Below are 24,703 nucleotides of genomic sequence, written 5' to 3' on the forward strand. Positions count from 1 at the left end.
AATCTAGCCTATCAGGACCTGAACTTACTAAAGCCGCATGTTCATTTAATTTGCATTAAATGCAATGTCAAATTTATAGTTGGTTAAAGGAGTGGTGACATATCTGTTGTAAAACAGAGGGAAAAATGAATGACGGTATTTGACTGAGTAAACATCCCGCGGTAAGACCGAAAACGCCACGATGTTTTGTCATGCATCTAGATTACGTACGGCGATGGGAATTATGGGTTTCCAATGTGAAATATGTGGTTAATTGTTGGAGACATTTGTTTGAGAGAGATGTTACAAATGTGGCGGCATGTTCTGATCTGGAAATGTTTTGGGTATGACATCGTTAAGTGGGATAAAACCAGCTGCTGCCGCGCCAGGTACCCGTGAAGCTGATGTGTCATGACGATTTAAAAAAAAAAGTACCAATTGCACAATTCAGAACCAGATGTTCAAATAAAAGATAGATAGAAGATCTGTATGCAGTCCTCTGTCTTGTATGGTAATCAAACTCCAAAACTTTCATACGACAAAACACATACATACAGAAGGAGATTTAGACTGATGCTTGGCAGACTCGATTAATAAGAACCTCATCGATCACTTATATTCACATTGGGAAGTCTAGGTTATTTTGAATGAAAGGAAAGTAAAAGGAAATACAGTAATGCAAACTGTGCAGTATGGTCCGTGAATAACTTCATCAGGTTGGCAATTATTCATATAGTAAGGTTCTTTTAGCGCAACCAGAAAATAACTTACTTCCGACGTTTCGGTGTCTGTCAGACACCATCATCAGGGTGGAATGACGGGAACTACTTCTTGCTGCTACTTGCTGCTACAGACACCGAAACGTCGGAAGTAAGTTATTTTCTGGTTGTGCCAAAAGAACCTTACTATATGTGCAGTATGGGTTTAGACAACTTTATGATTTAGATTTTTTCGCGAAACAGGTCGTATCAAGAGTGGACTCCACACTGTTGTACGCATTGGTAAAAGAGAAGGACAAAAATACGCATACATTATATCAAACTATGCAACAACTGTAAAAGCCCACTTTCTTCTGAATTACAAACTTTTGCTGACAGGTAAATAAAGTCAGGTTCAATAATTTGATAAGTATAATAGAATGAACAGAGCAATCTTCTTTCTTCTTTCGTGTCATCACTACACTTACGTGTACCCGCTCCAGCTCTCCACACACTCCCTTCCTCTAGGGGTCATAGCAATAGGCAATATAATAAACGTACATTATACATTGATGTGTCCACGCAAAAAAATATGCGCCAACACTACTTTTCTTGTTGTTGTCAAGGTAACGAGTGTAAACAACCGTGTGGGGCGTGAACAACCCGTTACCATGGATACCCATTGTCCTGTCCGATCAAAGTCCGCCGCGGTGAAAGTGATTAGCCTTCTATAATCACCTGTCAAACCCGTAGCACCTGGTCAAAAATAATTCGCTACATTTTTCACTCCTCTGTAATAATTTCTGGTGCACCTGGCAACGTGACGTCACCAGCGGTATTTGATGACGTGTGATCCCCGCGCAGCTGGTATTGGTACACACGCAGGGTCAAAGGTCAGGGCTGATAGCTGTTTAATGGGAGAAAATCGTTGTTTGGTTCGATGAGTCAACCTTGACGGCTTACTGAAGCGGGGGGGGGGGCTTCTGACTTGATTTATTGTCTTCAGTATAATGATTGACGAAAAAGTTTTAAGCTGGACGTTACTTCACAATGTGTACTAGCATGAATTGTGACGGTCAAAATTTCGAATAGATTCTAAATTGTATTTTTGTAGTATACACTACGAGAAGTCAATGTCCAGTATTCCTGAGATAATTTCCACCTTGATATTTTGACAAACATCTCAGTGTCACTGACGAAGGATATTGGATTCTATCCGAAACGTCTGACCGTTTCCAAAACCATATCCAGTGGCTTGAGTCACTACTTTTTGTCGTATCTTATTACCTGGATGTCTAACCTACATCGACGTGTCTTTATCTCTTGTCTGTATCTATTTTACAAGATCAGTCAGTCATTCAGTCATTCAGTCAGTCGTTTACATTAGGTATATTTTACAAGGTAGTGTGTAGATTATGTATTTTTTGTAATTTAAATAGAATAGAGGATGAATGTTATTTTGTAATAGAATGTAGATTGTATAGCGAAGAGCGAAATAAACTGTATAATGTTGTACAAAACCTATTTCCCTATTTCATTTAATGGTGCAGCTCCGTAAACTCTGGCCTAAGAAACGTCTGCTGTAGCATCACGTGACGCCTGGTGTCCCGCCTCTCCCGGCGCATGCGCAGGTCCAGCACGTACTGCACCCCCAGCCTCGGTATGACGCGCCTGTAACCGGCCTTCAGAGCCCGGATGGAGGTGGCGGTTTTCCACCGGTCAGGGTTCAAGTTCTCCGTGTGCTGCATGGGGTAAAACAGGTAAAGGTCAAAGGTTAGAAAGGATCCTTTATTGAGGTGAAGCATGATGCTTTTTCAGGTGTCTAATTTCAGTGCAATGTCGCTTCCCTCAGTGCGTCACGTTCCAGCCAATGATACTTGGGTCCCTACCAGACTGTCCTAGAACCAGACGTGGGGGGACAGAAGGTTTCTTCGGCGGACAAAGGCAGTCTGCCCGCCGATCAAAAATTAGCGCTCCGGGACATTTAGCCCAATGGAGTTTTGCCCGCCCCTGGGCAGCGAAAACCTCTTTCGGGCTTAACTCTTAATTGATTGCCGGGCTGACTACCTTGGTCCGCCGAATAACTGGCTGGCTGCCCAGTTCGGTCTGGCACCCAGGGTACTACAATAAGAGAAATCTATTTATGTATTTATTTATTTAATAAAATTTATTTATTAAATATTTATTTATTTAATAAATAAATAAAGAGAAATAATTTGCGATGTGAATTTGGCAACTTTTCTCCGTTTTGCCGATCTGTACGATCCATACACCCTTAGATAGGCCTGGTGGATGCTACGTACATCGGGTCGAATGTACAGTCAAACCTGTATTAGGGGATCTACAGAGTGTCCATAGTGGCCACTTTTGTCTCTTGGGTATTTTATCTACAAGTTGCCACCTCTATACAGAGGCCACCTGTCTATAGTTGCCACATTTGTCCGGTCCCTTGAGTGGCCACTATAGACAGGTTTGACTGTACTGTTGGGTTCAAAGTCAGTAAAATGTATTAAAGTGACATTAATAGCATTGCTTCTAAAGTGCACATATCGACCTATCTCGATAGAGGGCGCAGTCGGCTGGTGGAGAGCAGCACATAAGTGATAAAGTTTGTCAAGCTTAGACTAAGGATAGATGGTCCTAGATGTATTGATGAATGAATGGATGAATTACTAACCTGAGCTAGGACGTCACGCAGACCGGCCTTCATTTCATCGGATATATTGTATCTCAGATTCCCATTGACCTTGAAAACGTGCTTGACCTTGAAGTAATCCCAATGAGAGGCATTCTCCGGAACATTTGTGAGGAGTAAACTCCGAGATCTCCTCGACTCCGAACTGTCGTCCTGATCTCCCGACAACAGCGCGGTCACGTGATGGATCTCGCGAGAAAGGAGGAGAGTTCTGTGCCGAGCCTCACGCATGCGCTGTGACAGGAGGTACATCTGGAACCTGTACTGGTGCTCGGGGAGTTTGTTCGGGTGCAGGGTCATGGCGCGTCGGACTGCCGGTCTCTCAAAGTCTCCGATGTTTCCCTCCTTGTAACCCTCGTAGTTGTTCAGGAAAATGTCCTGGCAGTCATGGGCTCGGCTACAGGTGACGTTGGCGACGTTATAGAAACACCTGCAATAGGCATGAAGTCCAAACTATGACACATGGTAACTAACGCAAGTTCACCTTTTTTCGCGGGGTAACCTATATCAGTATTATTTCTTTGTATTTAGGGATATCGAGTCGACGGACAGGGCATTGTTTGAAGGAAAAAAGACAACTACTGGAAGTTAGGTTACATCGCTCTAACGGCGATAACTCAATAAGATCAGGCTAACAGAGACAGGCCCATGCTGGGCAAATCACGCCTAAGCAGACCATGGGAGAATGATGACCTGAGGCTACTCACCTGCCGAACTCGACGTCGTCGTGTACGGAGTAGAGGTTGTTGAGGCACCAGCGGATGTGCGGGCCGACCTGCCGCAGCGTCTCGCGGCTGAACACCACCCCCGTCCCGCCCATGCAGTAGTTCTGCCGCGCCTCGAACCGCATCGCCGCCCGGTCCTCGGGCCGCCCGAATCTGGCGAGGAGCAAGAAACACATTCATCACCTCCATGAAATGTCATGGAATGGAGGTTATATTTTCTGTTATGTGTCTCTGTCTGTGTACAAGATTACTCAAGAACGGCTGGATGGATTGGTTTCATACTTCTTGTGTGGGTGGGGTGTGATGAAAGCTCGAATCGATGAGATTTTGGGCGCCGTATCTGTCGTTATAATCGATGTAATAATATCAGAAATCACCCCTATATCTGCGATACATTGGAACAGGCATCGTGCTTTAAGTGTTTGTTAATGGGCTTAGCTCAAAGCAGATGGCGAGGTGACAGCTGTTTGGGGGTGTCTCTGTCTGTGTACAAGATTACTCAATAACGGCTGGATGGATTGGTTTCATACTTGTTGTGTTGGTGGGGTGTGATGAAAGCTCGAATCGATGAGACTTTGGGTGCCGTCAACATACATAACATCCACAAAAAGCAATGAATATTTCATGGAGGTATGAGGTCCCCGAACTCTAGTTTATCTATGTATTTATTTATTGGTTTATCCCGAGTTCGATACTTACCGTGCCCCCGACGTTGTTCCCTTAGGAAAGGCACTTTACATGATATTCCTCACTTCACCCAGGACCCCCAGGTGTAAAAATGAGTACCTGTCTTCGGTCGAGGAGGTATGATACTATCTTTACCTTCTGTCTGTACTCTGTATGTGGCAACTTTTAAAAAAAGTTACAAAAACATGAGTGCACATTGTCCTCTTCTGTCCGAGTTCCCTCCGAAAGCAAATTTTAAAAAGAATCATAACGACTAATTTTTCAACATCGATCTATTGACCTCAATGGAGTAGGAAACCCACAAACATCCATGCATACATTAAAACATACAAACACTACCAAAAAGATAACTTTCATAGCAAAGGCAAGGCAATAAAACCCAAAACGAACCCCGGCTGCCCGATGGCCAGCGGCCGGCTCGCGTCCACGCTGCGCAGGAACCGCCCCAGGCGGCCGCCTTTGATGTACACATCGTCATCGGCGCGAATGAACCAATCAAATTTGTCCACGTAATGATCATACATGTACTTCAGCATGAGGAAAGATTTCTTCATGGGCGGATAGGCGTCGGTAACCCCTTTGAGAGCCACGACTGGGACCCCATTAGGGGCCGCGTCTGCGGAGTCTGCGGACGAGAAGAACTCCACCTTCCCCGGGAGGTATCGTACCCAAGTTTCCTGAGCGGCGACAACTCGGTTGTCGAGGTGCTTCTTTGCCGTCATCACCCCGACATAGACAAGAGTATCTCTCCCCGGGGAGACACTAGGGAGGGATTCAATAACATTTGATACATCCAGGTCCTCACAAGCGGTCCAGAGAGAACTCCGTGATGAGACCAGTATCAGGTTTACCCAGATGATGAACCCCAGTGCGAGTCCTACCCCAAGGCTGACCGACTTGAGGAGTTGTGCCTTAGACCGGACCAGCCGGGCCGACATCCTGCGGACATACATGGTACTGCAGCTGGAAACGGAACAGACATTCATTCAACATTTTACAAACACTCTAAACGTCTTAGACAGAGGAAAAGTAATGCTATATTTCGGATTACGCTCGATAGCGCCGGTTCTGGACATAGTTGTTTCATTTATTCAATATTCATTTATTGGTTTGGTTGGTCAGAACGCACAGCCAAGGTTACCCAACTAGCCTGTGGCTATTGCAAGATCTTGCAAAGGGCCAGCCCTGCTGACAAAACACATGGGATTTGAGAAGGACAGGATACTTATCAATAACAATATTTTAAGTACATTAAAAGAACTTTTATACATACATAAGATAGCATAGTACTACATAGTGTCTATAATGGAATCTACAACAATATTTACATTGTTAATATTTGTTCCTTTTTTAGATATCTATATGTGTTAATGTGTTGGCCCGTCAAGGCCGAGATAGACAATAGATGATGTAAAAGGAGCAGAATGACGTACAATCTCTGAGACTTTCTATAGAAAATTAATTACACTGATGTGCCCTAGGGCACGCAAATTATTTTCCTGGACTTAATAAAATATACAATGACATACGAGTAGATACAAAAACATGCAATATCTACATACAAGCAATCTGTATTGACGCTATAAATACTCCCACTGCGCGGTTTTACCAGGTGGATGGTAACGGTTGCTTCTGTAGGGTTTATCACTATTGTTCAGGTAACCATTTCTGACACCTACCTGTCAAGTTACCAGGGACATAATCTCATAATGGCTTACATAGCTCCTGGAGTTAGGTATGGAGGGCGCACTCCACAAAAAAGTAGGATTTAATGATAGCGACAAATTCATTCAGGAAATCAAGGAGCTTTTACCTTTTCTTTCTTTGTTTCTTTACTCACACTCACGGGTCCAGGCCTCCATAGTTATCTACCACGTGGCCCGAGTCGACTGAATAACGTATAGTCTTAGGGCGTATAATTTTACAGTATCATATACTGTTCTCCTGTCTACTCGAGGGAATATATATATATATTAATCGCAATTAGTTTGGCCCTGTTACTTACGAGTGACACAACTCATTACACGGGTTTAGCCTTGGCAGCTCGCGCTGGTGACAGAATACAATACAATAAGCATTACATTAATGATACAATATAAAGTAATCAGTAATCATAAAAACTACCTCGCAGAATCAAAGCAACCGATACAAGATCTAGCCGGTATAATATCATCATTGGTAAATTCTGTGCATTGTCCCATAGGTGACATTAAATCCCATATTTCTCTGCTGCTGCGCCCCGTCGTCTGTTTACGTCAGGTGAGGCACGTGGGACCCGGACAGGTGAAACACACCTGCGACTCTACAGTTATTTATCTTCACGTTAGGCATCTTCCCGATCAGTGCAGAAACATCAGCAAGACTAACGTCAGGTAAACCAGATGATCTTGAAATACCCGAAGACTCGGAGAAACACCAAAAAGCAGTTACTAGTACTCAGCAACTGGATTATGATGTTGGAAACAGTCAGACGTTTCAGGTAGCATCCACTACTCTACTAGCGATAGTCAGTAGTAAATATAAGTAGTAAATATAACTTGACTCGTCCAAACATTTAAAAATCATATCAAGTTGCTTGAGTAACTGCTTTTTAGCGCATCTTAGTACAATGTACCTGGATGTCTAACCTTCGTCGACATAACTCGGAGAAAGTTTTAGCTCGTTTGCACTCGCCGAGATCCACTCGCAAAAGTTGCCGGGAAATAATATTATGAATAATAACCCTCTTGAAAACCAAGGTGGCCGCTAATGATGGAAGGATCTTTTAAAAGGTCCCAGGTAGCAAAATATAAAAGGTTGTACTCAAATATTGAAATCAACACCAGAAGAGCGGGTGGAGTAATCTAGTTTTTGTCAGCCCGACTTCAGGTAATTTTTGCTGCTATATGTCTTTAGTGTGGCATCACCTACCTGTACTCAATGAGGTTCACTCACTCACTGAAGACGTGGTCTCACAGTACACTTGTGCTCACCTGAACGCGAACGTTCAATTGTAGCTGACGTAACGGCACACTTTACACACCTTTACGTGCACGTACAGTTGTAGCGAACCGAGCACCTGTACATACCTGTACGCGTATCTACAATCGTAACAAACTGCGCAACTGTACATGTACTCAGCAGTACGCGTACGTACATTTGTAGCAAACGGCGCACCTATGCACACCTTAGCGTGTCCCCACACTCGCAGCAAACTGGGCACCTGTACATACCTGTACGCGCACGTACGATTGTGGCAAACTGCGCACCTGTACATACCTGTACGCGCACGTACGATTGTAGCAAACGGCGCTCCCCATGACAAACACCGCTGTTTGCTCAGTTACGCCATCTGGCGGACTTCCCACGTCCTTGCCCCAGTCCACCATTGATAAGCATGTACTTTGGGGAAAAGTTTAATATTTACATTGATAAAAATGTACTTTGGGGGAATAGTTTAATGTTTACAGCACAGACATTAACCCGTTACACTGTAAATATTTTGCTACTGATATATATTTTTGTGGATTCAGCATGAAACGCTTTATCGTAACGTCATGCTCTCTCTGCTCACGCTCCTATAAGTAAGACATGTGGTACAAAGATGCTTGTCCCTTGTACATAATGTTACATGTACGTGTTGAGAAAATGACACACAACCCTGGTACATTTCCCATCCCGTGGATGGTTGTATATTTCCTGTGGTAACGTTACATGACAGAAGGCATTAACAGTGAGCTGGGAACTAAACTGGCTGAAATATAACCCTTCTCTCCGCTACCATGGCAACTGAACATGTCTGCCTCCGTTTCTCAAGGTCACACGTCATCTCAAGGTCACACGCAGTCTTTTTCCTGTTCCATCTTCTGGCGTCTTACAGAATTCCTTTTCTGTCTTCCGTTCCACACACGACTACTAACTCATATAATGACCAGTCCCTGGCAGCGTGAGCGGTTCATCCCCTACAGTAGTGAACAGTCCCTTGGTTGTATGCTGTAGCTGGTTGCAATAAAGTACAAGCGAGCACAGAAGGCAATGCCACAAGTAAGAACAATGGCTCACATTTGGTTACAAGACTATAAAAGACATTTTCACTACCATCTTACACTACTAAGACCACAGCTCCTCCAGGGCTTGGTCCTTAAGACACTGAGGAAGAACTTAAGACGTTACTGTAGTGGTCAGGTGAGACACAGTTTCTCGTCTCTTCACTGACACAAAATAAAACCAATATTTCTCCACCAACTTCAATAAAACCGAACATCACCAAACTAAATACATGAAAAGCTGCTGTTTTTGAGGTTTGACTATTGGCTGACTCTGGATTACAGTATATAATGTAATGTGTTGGAGCCCAATTTGGAGACAAAAAGGTGAAACAACACATTGATCCGTCACCATAGCAACCTGTCAGTTTTCCGCAGGCTACTGCAATGCCGTTCCTTGGTTCACATCATACATTCATAACTTCAGCTGCATTATCAGAACCATAGCCCCGATACTTTTCTACTGTCATTTTTTTTTTAAAATTTGATCTGTTTTTAGTAATTTTTTTGAAGTACAGAGAAAAGTGTTGACAAGTAACTCATCAAAATGGACCACTTCTATGAAATTCTGACTTAAGGTATTGAGTTTATCTTTTGTAATGTTTCACAACTTTTTTTTTGCTTTCCTTATTTTTTTTCCCTTGCTATCTACACTTCAACTAACCCACTAGTGGAGAATTTTCTTTTCTTTTTCCTTTTTAAGTTTTTCTCTACTTTAGAGGACAACGTTTATGACTCTCAAAGCAGAGACAACTTTTTGTGCTGGAACCTTTCCTTGGGTATCCAATAATATTATCAATAATATCTTTTCTACATTACATACTGGGAAAATTTCTTCACCATACCTGCCTATCTACAGTCACACTAATTGTTAGTCTCCCTATCTGGCTGTTTTTTATCCATTTACTCTTCTAAAACTGTTTTTCTTCGAGTTTAAAAGTTGCGTGAACCAAATAACAGCATTGCAGAAGCCCGAGATTTCCTACAGGTTTTACACAGAACATCGAAGGCATCATAGAATACAGTGTGCACAGTTACTGTTTGTTTGTTTTGTCTTTTTTCTTATCATGTCTACCCTAAATAAACAAACACGGAGAATCGTCTTCACATGTCGGCTGGAGTGACCTGATTGGCTGTTTCTCCTGGCCAATCCGTTCGTCACACTGATAAGGCAAAACACTTTCGTAATTTTTTTTCTTCTTCTTCTTCTTGACGTGACAGACAGACAGATAGAAGTACGCTGACTTCACGGGGGCGTAGCACCAACAAGACGTCGCAAAATAAACTATGTGAAGATTTCATCCAGACCTCAGCCTGCATTTCTCAGTCTGCGTTCCTCTTGTAGTCAGTTTATATTGTCTCTACACAAAACCAAGTCTGTCTCTCTCTCCGGATCGCGTGCCCGTCCGCGCTAGTTCTTGTCGGACGCGGTTTTCGTGTTGTTCGGTAAGTGATCCATCACGCACTCCTTGAAGTGTTCCATGGCCATGTCGTCGCGTACGAAGAAGGCGCGGTGCCCGAACGTCTCGGCGATCTTGAGATTCTCCGTGTCGTCGTCCATGAGAATGACCTCACCGGGCTGGATGACCTGGTGACGCTTCGATGTGACCTACGGAGGCAAGGTGGGGAGGGGTTAGGGTTATTGAGAATGAGCCAGGCTGGATGCTTCGATGTGACCTGGGAAGGCAAGGTGGCCGAGGGGTTAGAATTCTTGACTTACAATCTAAAGGCTCTGGTTTCGAATCCCTAGCAATGTGGTCCTGTGGTGAGGTTGGTTGACTTTATTAGCATCTCAAGGTTCTGGGTTTGATTCCCCTACGGTGACCCATCAAAAAGTGTAGTGGTCCATCCGGGTGTGAGTGATCAAACCTTACACTCCTACACAGCTTGTACCTATTGTAAAAATGGTTAATCACATAGTTCTTTATACACAACCATGAAATGTATTAAGAGCCAAAGCTTGTACAGTACGAAACTGGTGCATTACACCTGAAGGTGGCTTACTGGATATGCAACACAAACAAACAAACAAACAGACCTCGCGTATGGCGGAGGCGATGTGCTGCTGCTTCCCGAGGATCGGCACGCCCTGAATCCGCGCCCAGTCCTTGGTGTTCCCGCGGATGATGATTGCACTTGTGTCGCTGAAACACACACAGGAGACAAACTACCGTTACTAGGCTGCATACAGAACATAACACACATTCCCTAAATAGGGAAAAAAAAGGAAAGGTATCTCAAACCAGTTCAGCTTGTTAAAGTGCTAGTTTTCCACAGGTTGTGACAAAGAAGACAGACACTATGTACAGTATTTACAGGTTCATTGTCCTTACAAGTACTCTCTTCTACAAGCACTATTAACAGTGGACCACATTGTGGATTGCACTTGTGTTGCTGAAACACACACGGGAGAGAGAAAAAACACCGTTAGGCCACACCAGTTTATCTCCTTGGTTGTCATACATTTGGAAATAAAAATGTAGCTACCGTAAATGCATTTAAGTTTGCGGTAGCGGGAAAAAGGACTTTTTCGCAGTGATTTTAAGTTTGCACTGTGCAATGTGGTCTCTTACTGCCATGGAAAAATGTTTGCAGTGGTTTTAAGTTCGCAGTGAAGCTGCCACCATGAAAACTGCGAACATTTCACCAGCACAAAGTTTCTGCATTTACAGTACCTGTCAAGATAAAAACAGAAGACTGGGAAGAAAACTTGCACCTTACTACATGAGCATTCACTCGCAGGAGGAAAGAAAAAACATTCTTGTGTGCAGAAAATCACAGTAGAACATAGGAGCATGACCTTACCTGTGTGGGATGGCTATTTTTAGCTTGACCTTAGCAGTGTGGGATGGCTATTTTTAGCTTGACCTTAGCAGTGTGGGATGGCTATTTTTAGCTTGACCTTAGCAGTGTGGGATGGCTATTTTTAGCTTGACCTTAGCAGTGTGGGATGGCTATTTCTGGCGTGACCTTACCTGTGTGGGATGGCTATTTTTAGCCTGACCTTACCTGTGTGGGATGGCTATTTTTAGCATGACCTTACCTGTGTGGGATGGCTATTTTTAGCATGACCTTACCTGTGTGGGATGGCTATTTTTAGCCTGACCTTACCTGTGTGGGATGGCTATTTTTAGCATGACCTTACCTGTGTGGGATGGCTATTTTAGCATGACCTTACCTGTGTGGGATGGCTATTTTTAGCTTGACCTTACCTGTGTAGGATGGCTATTTTTAGCATGACCTCACCTGTGTGGGATGGCTATTTTTAGCGTGTCCTTGATGAGCGGCGACTGTGAGCTGAAGGTCACCACGCACAGGTGCAGGCTGGAGTCCAGACACGCAGCGATGAAGTACTTGAAGCACGGCCGCACGTGTTTGGCCAGCTTGCTGGGCCCGTCTTCCCAGCATCCCTTGGTGTGCACGGTGATGATGGTTCGGTCCCAGTCCAGCGCCACCAGCCGGACCCCCGCGGTCCGAAGCTTCTGTACAATACTAGAAAAGAAAATTTACAGGTCTTAGAGGCAAATGTGCAGATGTTGACAACCTGGCACACCAAATCCGGTGTTTTGGGCACCCTTTTTTTACAGCTTAGCCGCGAGGCTCGGTGGGCGTGAATCCACCGTCGTGGTGGGTATATCATGTTAAGTGCTTTTCCCACGGGCATAAGGTCGGGGCATGGCGAGTATCAAACTAAGGACCTACTGATTCCAATTCCAATGCTCTAGCCGTTGCGCCACACCCCCCCCACAATGTACAGTGTACAATGCTTGGCACGGAAAGAACCGAAGAAAGGCAAGACTTAGCGTGAAAGTTTTCTGAGAGCCTGGTGTAGCAGAGGCAGGGTCACTCAGTATATTATATATATATTTCAGTAGCCTTGACCTTTGATCCCTTAGACATATTAGTGATATTTCCCATCTTTTGACATATTCATGTTAACATTTATTTTACACATGTCGTCTGCTCCTAGCATGAGGGCCTGCATGCCTATTTCCACAAACACATTTGATTTACTGTCAAGTGTTGGCAGGACCCCCATGCAGACCCCCTGATGTCAGTCACAGAGATCACTGACGAAGCGGCAACAATCCAGAACCCAGCAGTACAGGTACAAGGGTTTCAATCCTTTCATGTCCCTGATGTTGTGCCATTGGGAAAGGCACTGAACATGACTTTCCTTACTTCATTTTATTGCAGGTACTAGTAGAGACATCCCTTTGGCATTAAAATAAGGACCATACCATAAGCATAATGATTAACATATGATGATTGCAGGTACTAAAACAAAGAAGACATCCAAGTCTTTTTGACTCTGAATGAAAACAACTGAAAAATGAAAAGCCCCTGCAGTTTCAAATAAAGCTGCAAGAGGGCCCCAACTCATATCGCTTCTTGGCAAAGGTAATACAAACCTTACTATTGTTATTATCGTTATTGGGTGGGCCAACTACTCTTTCTTCGCAGCCAGGGGCTGATTTTATTGCGAGGGAGTTACAATGGAGTGAATAGACAGGTGTAAATTTCAAGGGTCTGGAGTGAGCTGCTATTTGGTGCCAGGTGACCTCAATATACGAAAGCAATTGCCCCAGCTCCCATGTGCGGTTATGGGACTACATAGGTTTGAATAACTCCCATCGGGAAGGACCCCTACTCTTTTCGTGTAGTGTGATCTTTAACGTGCTCAAGGTAGCTCTTCTCCAACACAGGACCTCCATTTAACGTCCTATCAAAAGGACAGTCCTAGCCGAAGCTAGGTACTCATTTTCACCTGAGTGAAGTGAGGAAAATCGTGTCAAGTGCCATTCCCAAGGGCATAACTTCGGAACAAATCAGCAGTATCGGACCTGTTACCTCTGGGGTCTGGGTCAAACACCTTACCGACAGCGCCACACGATGCCACGTGACAGGTAACAAAGTAAGCAAGTACAGCAAGAGCTGTGGGTGGTGATAAATACTGATCTTGGGGGGGGGGGGGTGTAGTTATGGTCATATCAAGGGGACAGTTAGCAATATTTCAGTACATGTAAAAAAAATCCATTCACAATAAGATTTCTTTTGCAATATGTAGGAAGACACATTCGGGCAATTTTGAGTCTCTTACTGTCATGTCTATAAGTCACTCAGGGCCAAGCCTTGTGGCCTTCTGTTTACACTAATTTTAGCTTGACCTTCTTGTAGGCTATCATATGTAGCAAACACGAGACGTTTGACTGACAATATATACGGCAAACGATACCAGAAGGAATCAGAGCAACTTTCCGCTCTGACAACCATCTTCTTCTCTTCTTTGAGTTGACTCTTACATAAAACTGTTTATGGTCGAGGTGTGGGTTTGGGGATTTATAATTTTATCATACTAAGAAGTTACAGAAGCACATATAAGCACTTCAATCTCACTTGGGGTATTAGCTACTAAAAATTGCGGTCTGGAGAGGTTCAAGGACGTCTTATAGTTCAAGGACGCGTCGGACATTCTGCGGTTGTGGTTGCTGCGCCGTCTGAATGTCAAGTTCGCCGGGAAAACCCGGAGGAATCTTTTACTCCTGACCGCAAACCTCCGGAGGTGTGGCCGGGCGACCTTACCCACCTCCCCCGCGCCACACACGGCCGGGTTCCCGCCGAACAGGCACACTTACCTCCGCGCCATCTCCTTCTGACTCTTACTGGAGCTCCCACCGCTCATTCTGCAGCTGCTAGTCTGACAAGGAGGTGAGAAATTACGGCAAAATCGGGGAGAAAAGCGACAAAAAGCGACTTGTGTTCCACCTCATGACGAACTAGGCTGGGAAGGGGCCTCGGACAGGCCGGATGGGAAGGGTTGGCCTCCGCGAAACTATTTTATGCCTGCTATCTCGTCTTCACGACTCTCCAAACCTGGTAGTTATGGCCACTACGCTAAGAACATTCACATTAAGTACTTTATTATAAAATTTTATAAGATATCTTATTATTTGTCAGCCAAATGAATCGAAGAAAATGTCTGTGAGAGTTTACTCTTTTACAAGGCACTATTTCATAATGAACACCCGCAAGAAGTTTCCATTACCTTTAACCTTTGACGCCTGATTACCATCATCAAAACACACGTGTGTTATCAGGAAGAACACGTCACGCGTGACGTAAGGATTGACTTTGAACCCCTCAGAGTTAATCTATAAGCCTGCAAGAGGAGACTGTGGTAGATTGATACAGACTAAATCTATATTACTTACTTGCAATAGTTGGTCATTTTTCAATTACTGTTTTTTTTTTTTAAATTAATTACATGGCCAAGGTTGACTCTCTTTTGAAAGTTTCTTCGATATCATAGACGCTTGGCACCATATTCTTTGTGCAATTGATAAAATTTAATTTCGAACTGAACATGAGCATTTCGTTTTTGCGCAAACAAGTATTTCATATCAATTCTAGTTTGAACGATAATGTTATTCAACTTTAGGCCACGTTGATTTGATTATATGGATGGCATCCACGCTCGCACCAATTTTTGGCCATTTCCACACAAAAAAAGTTTTCGACCACACAAATTGTGCAAAGCAGCTGTAAAACGAGCACAAATATTCCCTAGATTGAAAAAAAAGTATCAGAAAACAGATAACTAATGCCATATATAGAATGCCAAAATGAATCTAAAGTCAAAGAATAAGATGTGAAAGGACGGAAAGAAAAAAAATCTATTGTTGGTTGGGGGAGGTACCAGTACAGAAAATTCAGGTCCAGAGGATCATGGTATACCATACTATGTGTGTTTAGTCCTATGTTCAACCTTCCTGGCCACTTTGATTTCATAGTGAAGGCAACTTTATTTTTTTTTGGCCAAACTTTTTTTTTTATTCGCTCGCTCGCATCAGTTTTGGAGTTCCCGGAGGATGTCATCCATATAATCAAATCAACATGGCCTTAGTAAAAAAATACACATTTGAATGAAATCAAATAGAACATTATCACATAATGTTCTTCATAATATAGTAATTTCTTTTATATCATGCTATTTTTAGAATGGTAGATAATTTCACATCAACAGCATCTACAAGTTTCATGATACCGTGCATTAAAAAAACTCGAAGCAAACACCCCTATTCACCTAATGTGGTCATCCTGACGTCACTTTTCCAAGATGGCGGCCGTACACCCGGAAGTCACGCCCCCTCCTCGAACAAGTTCGAACTAGCCGAAGTCGACAAAACTGTTTCATCTGACCTGCGTTTCTGAAGACGTGGAACGACTTTCCCGGTCGTCTGTCTCTCCAAACACACCAAGTCAAAGGATCCCTACGCAAGAACTTTTTAGTAGTTCGTGGGGACGTCACACAACAAACTTGACGACCTCTATTGTGACGTACAGAAACTTGGGAAGTTCGTGAACTGTAGTTTGGATATTCGCACCGCCATCATGGCCCTGAGCAAGCCCAGCAGCCTGGACCCTGTCTACACCCCAGGTACGGCTCGGGGCGCCAAACTGGCAGCTCTGCTGGTGGACGAGGGGACTTCGCTGGTCAGGAAGATATTTGAGGGTGAAGTCCAGAAAATGAGCCCTCCAAGTCTTCGCAAGCAGCTGAGAAGACACAAGAAATATCTGACTGGACTACGATATTTGAATTCTGGTCAGAGGAAGACATTGTATCCATCCAGCGGCGATATTCCAAATACTCCACATGCGTTTGACATTAATCTGTTAGAACTCCTCTTGAAAGAAATCCCGTGGTTAGAGTTGGGTAAGGATACACCGTACTCAGCCGAACGGGACAGGCTCCGGCGTTTCAGAAACGCGAATCACGGGCACAGACCATGCACAAACCTGTCTAAAGAAGACTTTAACAGACTTTGGGAGGAACTTACTGAAATCCTGATCGCCCTGGGCGGGGACAGAGACGATATTTCAGCGAGACTCAACCAGAGCATCGACCCGGAACAGGAAACGATGTACTTCAGCTTGCTTGAGAAGCAGTACAAGGAAGACATGGAACTCAAAGAGATTCTCCTGGCTCAAGGAGAGAGTCTAAAAAAATGGCAAGAAGAAGTTTTGGATCAAGGAAAGAGCCTGCTAGTGGGGCAAGAAACACTCTTGGCTCAAGGGGTTGGTCTGAAAGTTGGGCAAGACCAACTTTTAGCCCAAGGAGCAAATCTGACAAATCAAGGTGACTGTCTTAAAAGAGGACAAGATCATCTTTCAGCTCAAGGCGAAAGTCTCAAGAAGGGACAAGAGACAATTTTGGCCCAAGGAGAAAGACAGATGAAATGGCAAGACCGACTTTTGGCCCAGGGAGAAAGTCAGATAAGGAGACAAGAAGAACTTCTACATCAAGGTGAAAGTCTCGAGAAGGGACAAGAGACAATTTTGGCCCAAGGACAAAGCCAGAAAAAAGGTCAAGAAGAAATCTTGGAGGAGTTGAGAAAGTTGCCAGAGAAAGTCCGTGATGCCCAGAGCCCAGGAACAGATTCGGGGCAACCTGAAGACTCAACTTCCAGGACAGGTAAGTCTGAATTAAACTCTAGATTTGATAGGAAACACACACACGGGGCCTTTAAAAAACAGACACTTGTTACTCTAACGTGGTCTCCCCTTTTGGTAGGGTAGCGCAGATTGAATAAAGTTTTGTCATATTTGTCATGCTACTACGAACAGTACATGAATAATAGCTGTGTTGCAAATCTGCAGTATGATAAAAGTCTAAAAAAATATCTTTAAACGATGCAGGTTTGGCTGATGCACCTGATGACGTCATTTCCTGCCTGAAGGACCTGTACGCCACAGAGTATGCGCATGTGCGGCCCCTACCGTGGTGCGAAGACCTCAACCTGCATCTTGGAGAAGTCTACACAAGCCTGCAGCTGCAGCAAAGGGACGGTAGGGGGAACTTTAAGGACACAGACAGCATCGTAAGCCTAGCAGACATTTTCAATGCAATGGAAGGTGAAGGTAGTCAAGTTAGTGTTAGATCAAACGTCAGAAAAGTAAGGGTAGAGGGAAACCCTGGCATTGGGAAGTCGTGCTCTTGTCAGAAGCTTGCCTATGATTGGTCCTGTGGGAAACTGGACAGGTTTAAGGTCGTGTTCTTTCTGGAAATGCGACACTTAGCTGGAACTGTAAAAGATGCTATTTTTGAGCAACTCCTACCAAAGGACACAAAAACCACTCCGGACCAGCTCTGGACCTACATCCAAGAGAATCAGGATGATGTTCTCTTCATCCTAGACGGTCTAGATGAGCTCAGTCAGTCAGCTAGGGAAGTCACAGATGTGGTGGACTTGATTCAGGGTAAAATCCTCAGGAACTGCCATGTCCTGGTGACCTCCAGGCCGTACCAGTGTGTCAAAGATCTCGAGAAATGTCACCAGTTCTACAAAATCGTAGGCTATAGTAGAAAGAACGCAATGGCATTCATATATAAGTACTTTGCCGAATCCCCGGCGTCTGCCGCAAAACTTGTGGAACAACTCAATAGTTACATGCATCTGCCCGAAGTAGTTTTTACTATCAACAAGTTGGAAGAGGAATTGCTTGCAAGTAAATTGAGTCTGTCAGAACTATTGGCTAATCCTCTTAGCAACCTGCTCATTTGTGTTGTTTGGGAAGATAACAACAGACAGTTGCCTTCTAGCAAAGCGGAACTTTATGAAATGATTGTTTTGTCCATTGCCAAGCGATTCTGTTCAAAGAAAACCCTTCCGATGGAAGGTGACCAACTTCCTCCCAAGATAGAAGAAGCTTTGCGAGGCCTAGAAAAACTGTCTTGGGAGGGACTAGAGCAGGAGCAGCTCCAGTTTAGCATAGATGAGATCACAAAGAAGTATGACACAACTGCCGATAACATGTTGAACATGGGTCTCCTGACTAGAGATAACTCTTTCGCCAGAATCAAACGCACCTGCTACTGCTCCTTTCTGCACAAAACATTTCAGGAATACATGGCTGCCCGTTATATCAGTGGCATAGTCACGGATGAAAGCAGTAGAGATGTGGGGATGGCATGCATTCGTAGTTTGTTGGGTTTGACAAAGGCTGACATGGTCACGGAAGGAACTAACAAAGAGGAGGCAATTACATGTCTTCGTGGTTTGTTTGGTTTAAGAAAGGCACCGGACATTGATACGAAACTGATTTTAAAGTGTCGCCGTAAACACAGGGAGATTCAAAACTGGCTACCTTTGATCCTGGGTGAGAAGGCAGACCCACTGTTTGACATGTTTGCAGAGGAGCTAAAGAAAGCCCAAACTGATGAGGACAGGGAAGTTTTGTCGTTTGTGTGTATTATGTTGCTTGGGAAAGCTGCTGCAGGTGGTAAAATGGCTGAGATTGTGGCTCCTTGTCTGCCCCAGCACCTAACTAACAACCTGGGTGATTTGAGTGAACAATATGATCATCATATCTATTGGTTTGTAGGGTTGACACACGTACTCACCTGTCAGAAGAAACTCCGTGCAAGTAACAATCCAAGGCTGATACAGCATCTGACAGTTAATTGCGGCCATATAACTGCCAGTTCTTCAGAACAAGAGAAACTTGACTTGTTGGAAAACACATTGTCAGATTATGGCAAGATACGCTCTGTGACGTTACTTGATGCTGGCTGTGTTAGTAGGGCTGTCCACCATAACTTCTCACCACTGCGCACATTCATACCTCGGTGTGGAACAGAAAGTGTGACCATTTGTATCAACCCCTATGATACATTATATCTGTCACTGTCAAGTTCGTTGGAACAGCTTTCAAAGGCACCAATGGTAGAGCAAATCAGAATCTCCGTAGGTTGTGTCATTAGACATATTGACGAGCCTGAAGCGGACTTCTCAGAATATGACAGGTTGTTGGCCCACGTTATTAGTAGGCAGAGCTGTCTCAGGTCAATAAGGCTAAAGGTAACAGGATGGTCTCGTGGGAATTCTGAAATCAGGGGGTTCGGTAACCTAGCAGCAACCCTGCAGAGCATCTCACAACACTCACGTCTCCAAGACGTTGAATTTGAGCTTCCAAGGAACGATCATGTAGTTTTTTCCGAAGATACAAGGTTTGACAATGAGATGGTTTGTATGGTTAACAATGTGCCCTTAATAAAATACAAAGCACATGAAACAGTTAATGTCGAGCCAATGGTGTACAATCTCACAGAATGCTTAAAGAAAAACAAGGTGCTGAAGACAATGTCGCTTAGGTGGAGACTTGGTAAAGTTCAGAGTATGACAAGCAAAATTTATCATGGAGTCTGCAGCCATCAGTCCGTCTCCAACCTGTGTTTAGCGATCCGGAGAAACCGAACTCTGAAGTCGTTGGTGATTGATGGTATGTTTGCGCACGGCCAATTGCAACCAAGGCGCAAGGCGAGGGTGGTAGCGAAGCTGATGCGTCATAAACCTAGCAACTACGAGGAACTAAGAATCACCATAGTTAGACGTCTACGTCCGTCTCGTAATGACTTCGTCACGTTTCCTCATATATAATTTCTTGGGTATACAGAGCGACAGAACAGGTGGAAATGGCAGTGGACCTTCACCCGAACAGTAGAAGCCTTCGCACTCGCTCTAGAGAGCACAAATCATTTCTGTCAATCTTTTCTCGCAAATAATACCATCGAAAATGTCTTTAACAGCAGCATAACCAAGTGAAGTTACCACACGTGCCTTTGATATGCTGTACCACTGCAAACACATCATACTAAGACATGTACATGTCAGAGGAAATCACCTCTTTGTTGGAAAAGAAAGAAGGGTGATACATGATGCTATGTATATATTGGCTAGTGATTGTGACAAGTCCCAGTTATGAGCTAGTAATTAGCAAGTTCCGGTTAGATAGCATGAAGGTGCCAAGTAAGTCAAGCAAAATGTTTCGGATTTGCCCTCAAATGTATCTACCATGAAGTTTGTGTCGAGGTTTTATATGAACTTATATTTTATATAAGTGAATATATTTGGTAAAACAGAAACGTCCATATCTGACAAGAGCACGACATGAACATTCCCACCTTCTGTTGATATTACAAAACTTCCCTAAAATACTATGTATCCCATTTAGATGTTTCTGCCTCCACATTGTAATAAGTTGAGCATTTGTTAATTAGTGGATATGTCATTAACATATTTAAGCTGATGTGAGCTAAGATGAGTGTAAAATAACATTCCTGTAACAAAACAAACTATTGTAAACTCAGATAGAAACATGAAAACAAAATTACACCATATTTTGGCGTGTCCCTAAAGAAGATAACGATGCAAACGTTTGAATGTATAGAAACTCATTGTGGTGTGTTACAGCAATTGCAATACATCGTACTCCATTATGCAGAATATGTGTTGGATAGCATAATCACGTTCTTGTTTTTGGCTTCTTTACAAGTTTATTTACAGCAGCATTGGTATAGGCATAAATAGCATCAAATATAATGTTGTAATATCTGTTGCATCGATGTGAGTTCAAACAAGTGTGATTCCTGTACAAGAGCAAAAGGGAACAACAGAATATTCCCACCAGAATTGCACCATATTTCTGTATGTAACGTTAGGTATAGAAGATGAAGATGAAAATATTTGTATATACGTACAGAAGTTGAACATACAATTAGAGACATTCCACTTGATAATGCAACAATTTTGTATACAGTCAAGCGTCTAAGGTGACTGATTTTCACCTAATACTAACTAGTGCTGTTGACTGCAAATATACCAATGTTATGTTGAACATGTATTGGTTCGATATATAGTGCTAATGACAACGTTGTTTATTGTACAAACGATGACAGTATGGACTATTTGATGGTCAAGAACAGAGGTCTGTAAAAACAGCAAATGGAAAATATGTGGAATTTCAATGAACATATCAATGAACCAAGTTGAAATTGCGATGTTATTATAATTAAGCTGTCATATGTTTTTCAAAAACCTGAAAAGGGTTCACCAAGAAGTGATGAGATATACTGCCTAAATTTGTAACGCTTGTTGCCATTGGTAGATTGTACTTGAACCACTTTATATGTACCTGATGCTTATGACACTAATGTACGTTGCTGCAATGTATCATTACACAGTGTATAACACATTCGTGTCTGTTTTGTTTATTTGATGTTTTTCAATTTAACCAGTGTAACAGAGTGACTATCTGTGTAAATTTGGTGATCAGTAGAAAAAGGGAATAATACAAAATTAAAAAAAAAAATGTTCGAAAATTGATAAACCATTTCTACGGTATTAATTTATCAATTGTATTGTACTGTGCATGATTGGAATCTGGTAAAAAAAATCTTTTCCCTTCATTTCATCCCCTTACATTAAGTAAGTCTGATGAAGCTCAGTTAACCTGATTAAATCGCTGTAATATCGGTCCCAAAACATTGGCCACGGGCAACTGAGATTGCGTTACAGAGAGTAAAGTTCAGCTATGATATTTACCTGCTGCAGCCAAAGTTGCACAACCCCGGTTCATACCCAGCTCGTGACATCGGTCAGGGTCATTGGGCTAGTTTAATAAGCTGTGGGCCTGTAAACGGATTTATTTACATCTGTCAACAGGTATCAGCCAGGTCGATTTCCCTTCTGTTGAGAACGACACCCCCCTCCCAGGTCGATTCCCCCCAGACGTTTCCCCCCAGGCCGATTCCCCCCCACAAAGTCGCTAACCCAGTCTGTAAACTATTGCTGAAACTTTCAACATTCCACTACAATCCAACTGAGTAACAGTTAGAAAATATATTGTCACGTAATGTCATATAACACGACGGCATCATAATGAGAAAGAAAATACACAATACAAGTCGCCCTCGGCTGTTGAATGGTTCATCCTCATGACCAGGTGTGCAAAAGGTAAACAATGAGGATGACGTAATGGAGCCGCCATCTTGAAAAACAAAAGTTGCTTACGCAGATCTGTGACCCCTGCCTGTCCAAATTTGCCTTCATGATTTAGCTGAACAAAAGACTTTCCCGATCTGATTAGCTCGCTGTGCATGTTTTGGACAGAAAGTACTTCGGTGATTAATCTGACGTTTCGCTCAACCACATGTTTTCCAATGGTGACATAATTATATCTTCCAATCTAACACTCCTATTCAGTAACCTGTAGTTCAGCATTGTTGTGGTTTGGCAACATTTGTGTCAACAAGTTTCCAAGTTACATACATAACAATCAAATTTCTAAATGGAAATCACTACATACATTAAGTTACATTTGTCGATTTGAACTTAAATCCTTATCAAAAGAAGATTTGAACTTAAATCCTTATCAAAAGAACTTGTCTTTTGATGTTCTGAAAATAAGACAAACAAGTGGGTACCAGTATATGTTACTCATTGTTTAATGACCCATTGCAAAGGTAAACATTCTGTACCGATGTATAAAGTCATTATGTAAATCATTGCAATACTCCTCTATTGATGACAGACATAAATACATCAAGAAGAGAATGTTATCAATCTGAATTCTGTAAAACAAAAGCACATTCTTACATTCATTCAAGAACAGTGGACCATTTCGTGTGCAATCAAGATATTCTCCAGTTTACATCCATAATGTATAAAGTGGTCATAAGGGAGGTCCTAAATGGATATCATGTTACGGTTAACAAGTACAAATGAGGCATGCATGTTTTGGGAAATTCAGTCGTTTCCAAATCGCTGTGAATGACACATATAACGTTTAACATAGATAATCTATAGAGTCCTCTTGTAGTTTGCATTACATTCATATTTTAAACAGCGATAAAAGCTGAACAGTGCTACATGTGCTGACATATAGACGTTTAATGTACGGCCCTGGTTCTATCATTTATGGAAGTGCCTTAAAATAACAGAAACGAATACGTCACTATACATTGCAAATATAAGCAATTCAGGTAGATATCACAGCTCTCTAATACAGCACATATCTAACCTTTAAATGGTAATCAATATGGGAAAGAAACGAAAATATGATGTAATCGTGTCATATGACTTTCGTGCAAAATTTTCTATTACAAATGCTTAAACATTAATCATCCCTGTGATACGATATTCATATATAACTCGTATCTATACAACATTAGCACATATGAATATGATATTTATAACGTCGACGCATTAACGAATTAAAACGAGATACTATAAAATCAATAAAAGAAACTATTGTATCATAAATACGATTAGGAATAGTCGTGTTTGTGTCCAACAAACAAAAAGGTAGTAGCAAACTTTCGAAGGTTTTGATACAACAACAAATTGTAATTGTGTAGTAATTGAACACTGGATTATTTAAAATTATAAATGACTGAATAAGCGTTTAACTATGCACCATACATTTCCCAACTGAAGTATAATGTGGATCAGCATGTGACCAGGTAGCGTCTCCAAAACGATGTTACGGGGACTTATAAATTAAAAGGACACAATTAGTTGCCTGACTGAGCTTGTAGTGACTACCGCTATGGTGATGAGTCCACTGGGTTCCGAACATATTCTATATTGCTCATGATGCCCAGCCCAAGCAGCCGGAAACATGGCATGTACAAAATCCTCAACAGACGTGCGGTTAAAGACCGTTTAACATAGTTATTTTGAGTTCCTTATAGTTACTAGGCAGTTTTTCCATTAACTTGGCAAGTATCTTTGCCTGTCGTCCTGACAGAGACTCAGACAACATCCCGTCAATCACGAGTGTCTCCAGACTCCGGTTCCTCTGAATCGCGGAGCACAGGTTGGAGAGGGACTGACTGTTGCAGACTCCATGGTAAACTGTATTTAACATATGAACTATTCTGTGGTTATCCCAGAGTTTCCATTTAAGCCTCAGTGTCCTTAGGACTTTGTTTTTTCTAAGACAGTTTGTGAGTTCGTGCACCATTGGCCCCACACTGAATGTCTCATGTCTTTTGTACTTCACCTTTGGCTTTGGCACTTTACTGACAATATATCTCATCAACACATCGTTCCG

At 42.7% G+C, this 24,703-nt stretch overlaps 4 protein-coding genes across 4 annotated transcripts in view; 1 reads left to right on the forward strand and 3 right to left on the reverse strand.

Annotated features, from left to right (window-relative positions):
- Positions 1-1,272: 1,272 nt before the first annotated feature.
- Positions 1,273-5,958, reverse strand: LOC118421734 (chondroitin sulfate synthase 1-like). The gene is made up of 4 exons (XM_035829234.1): positions 5,175-5,958; positions 4,080-4,250; positions 3,355-3,802; positions 1,273-2,419 (listed from the first exon to the last, which is right to left on the reverse strand). Exons 1-4 carry the CDS (start codon positions 5,768-5,770, stop codon positions 2,216-2,218), a joined length of 1,419 nt encoding a protein of 472 aa, XP_035685127.1. The 5' UTR covers positions 5,771-5,958; the 3' UTR covers positions 1,273-2,215.
- Positions 5,959-8,428: 2,470 nt separating this feature from the next.
- Positions 8,429-14,634, reverse strand: LOC118421725. Its single transcript, XM_035829221.1, has 4 exons — positions 14,446-14,634; positions 12,056-12,301; positions 10,848-10,953; positions 8,429-10,418 (listed from the first exon to the last, which is right to left on the reverse strand). The coding sequence occupies exons 1-4, from the start codon at positions 14,490-14,492 to the stop codon at positions 10,221-10,223; spliced, it is 597 nt and encodes a 198-aa protein (XP_035685114.1). The 5' UTR covers positions 14,493-14,634; the 3' UTR covers positions 8,429-10,220.
- Positions 14,635-15,742: 1,108 nt separating this feature from the next.
- Positions 15,743-21,841, forward strand: LOC118421712. The gene is made up of 2 exons (XM_035829190.1): positions 15,743-17,282; positions 17,507-21,841. The coding sequence occupies exons 1-2, from the start codon at positions 16,202-16,204 to the stop codon at positions 20,245-20,247; spliced, it is 3,822 nt and encodes a 1,273-aa protein (XP_035685083.1). The 5' UTR covers positions 15,743-16,201; the 3' UTR covers positions 20,248-21,841.
- A 2,460-nt stretch (positions 21,842-24,301) lies between these two features.
- Positions 24,302-24,703, reverse strand: part of LOC118422037 (NLR family CARD domain-containing protein 4-like) — a 4,816-nt gene continuing 4,414 nt past the window's right edge. The window contains exon 4 of the mRNA XM_035829542.1: positions 24,302-24,504. Coding sequence (XP_035685435.1) covers positions 24,302-24,504 — 203 coding nt within the window. The remainder of the gene's footprint in view (positions 24,505-24,703) is intronic.

The sequence above is a fragment of the Branchiostoma floridae genome, chromosome 8 (assembly GCF_000003815.2).
Source record: "Branchiostoma floridae strain S238N-H82 chromosome 8, Bfl_VNyyK, whole genome shotgun sequence".
In the NCBI taxonomy this organism is placed as follows: Eukaryota; Metazoa; Chordata; class Leptocardii; order Amphioxiformes; family Branchiostomatidae; genus Branchiostoma; species Branchiostoma floridae.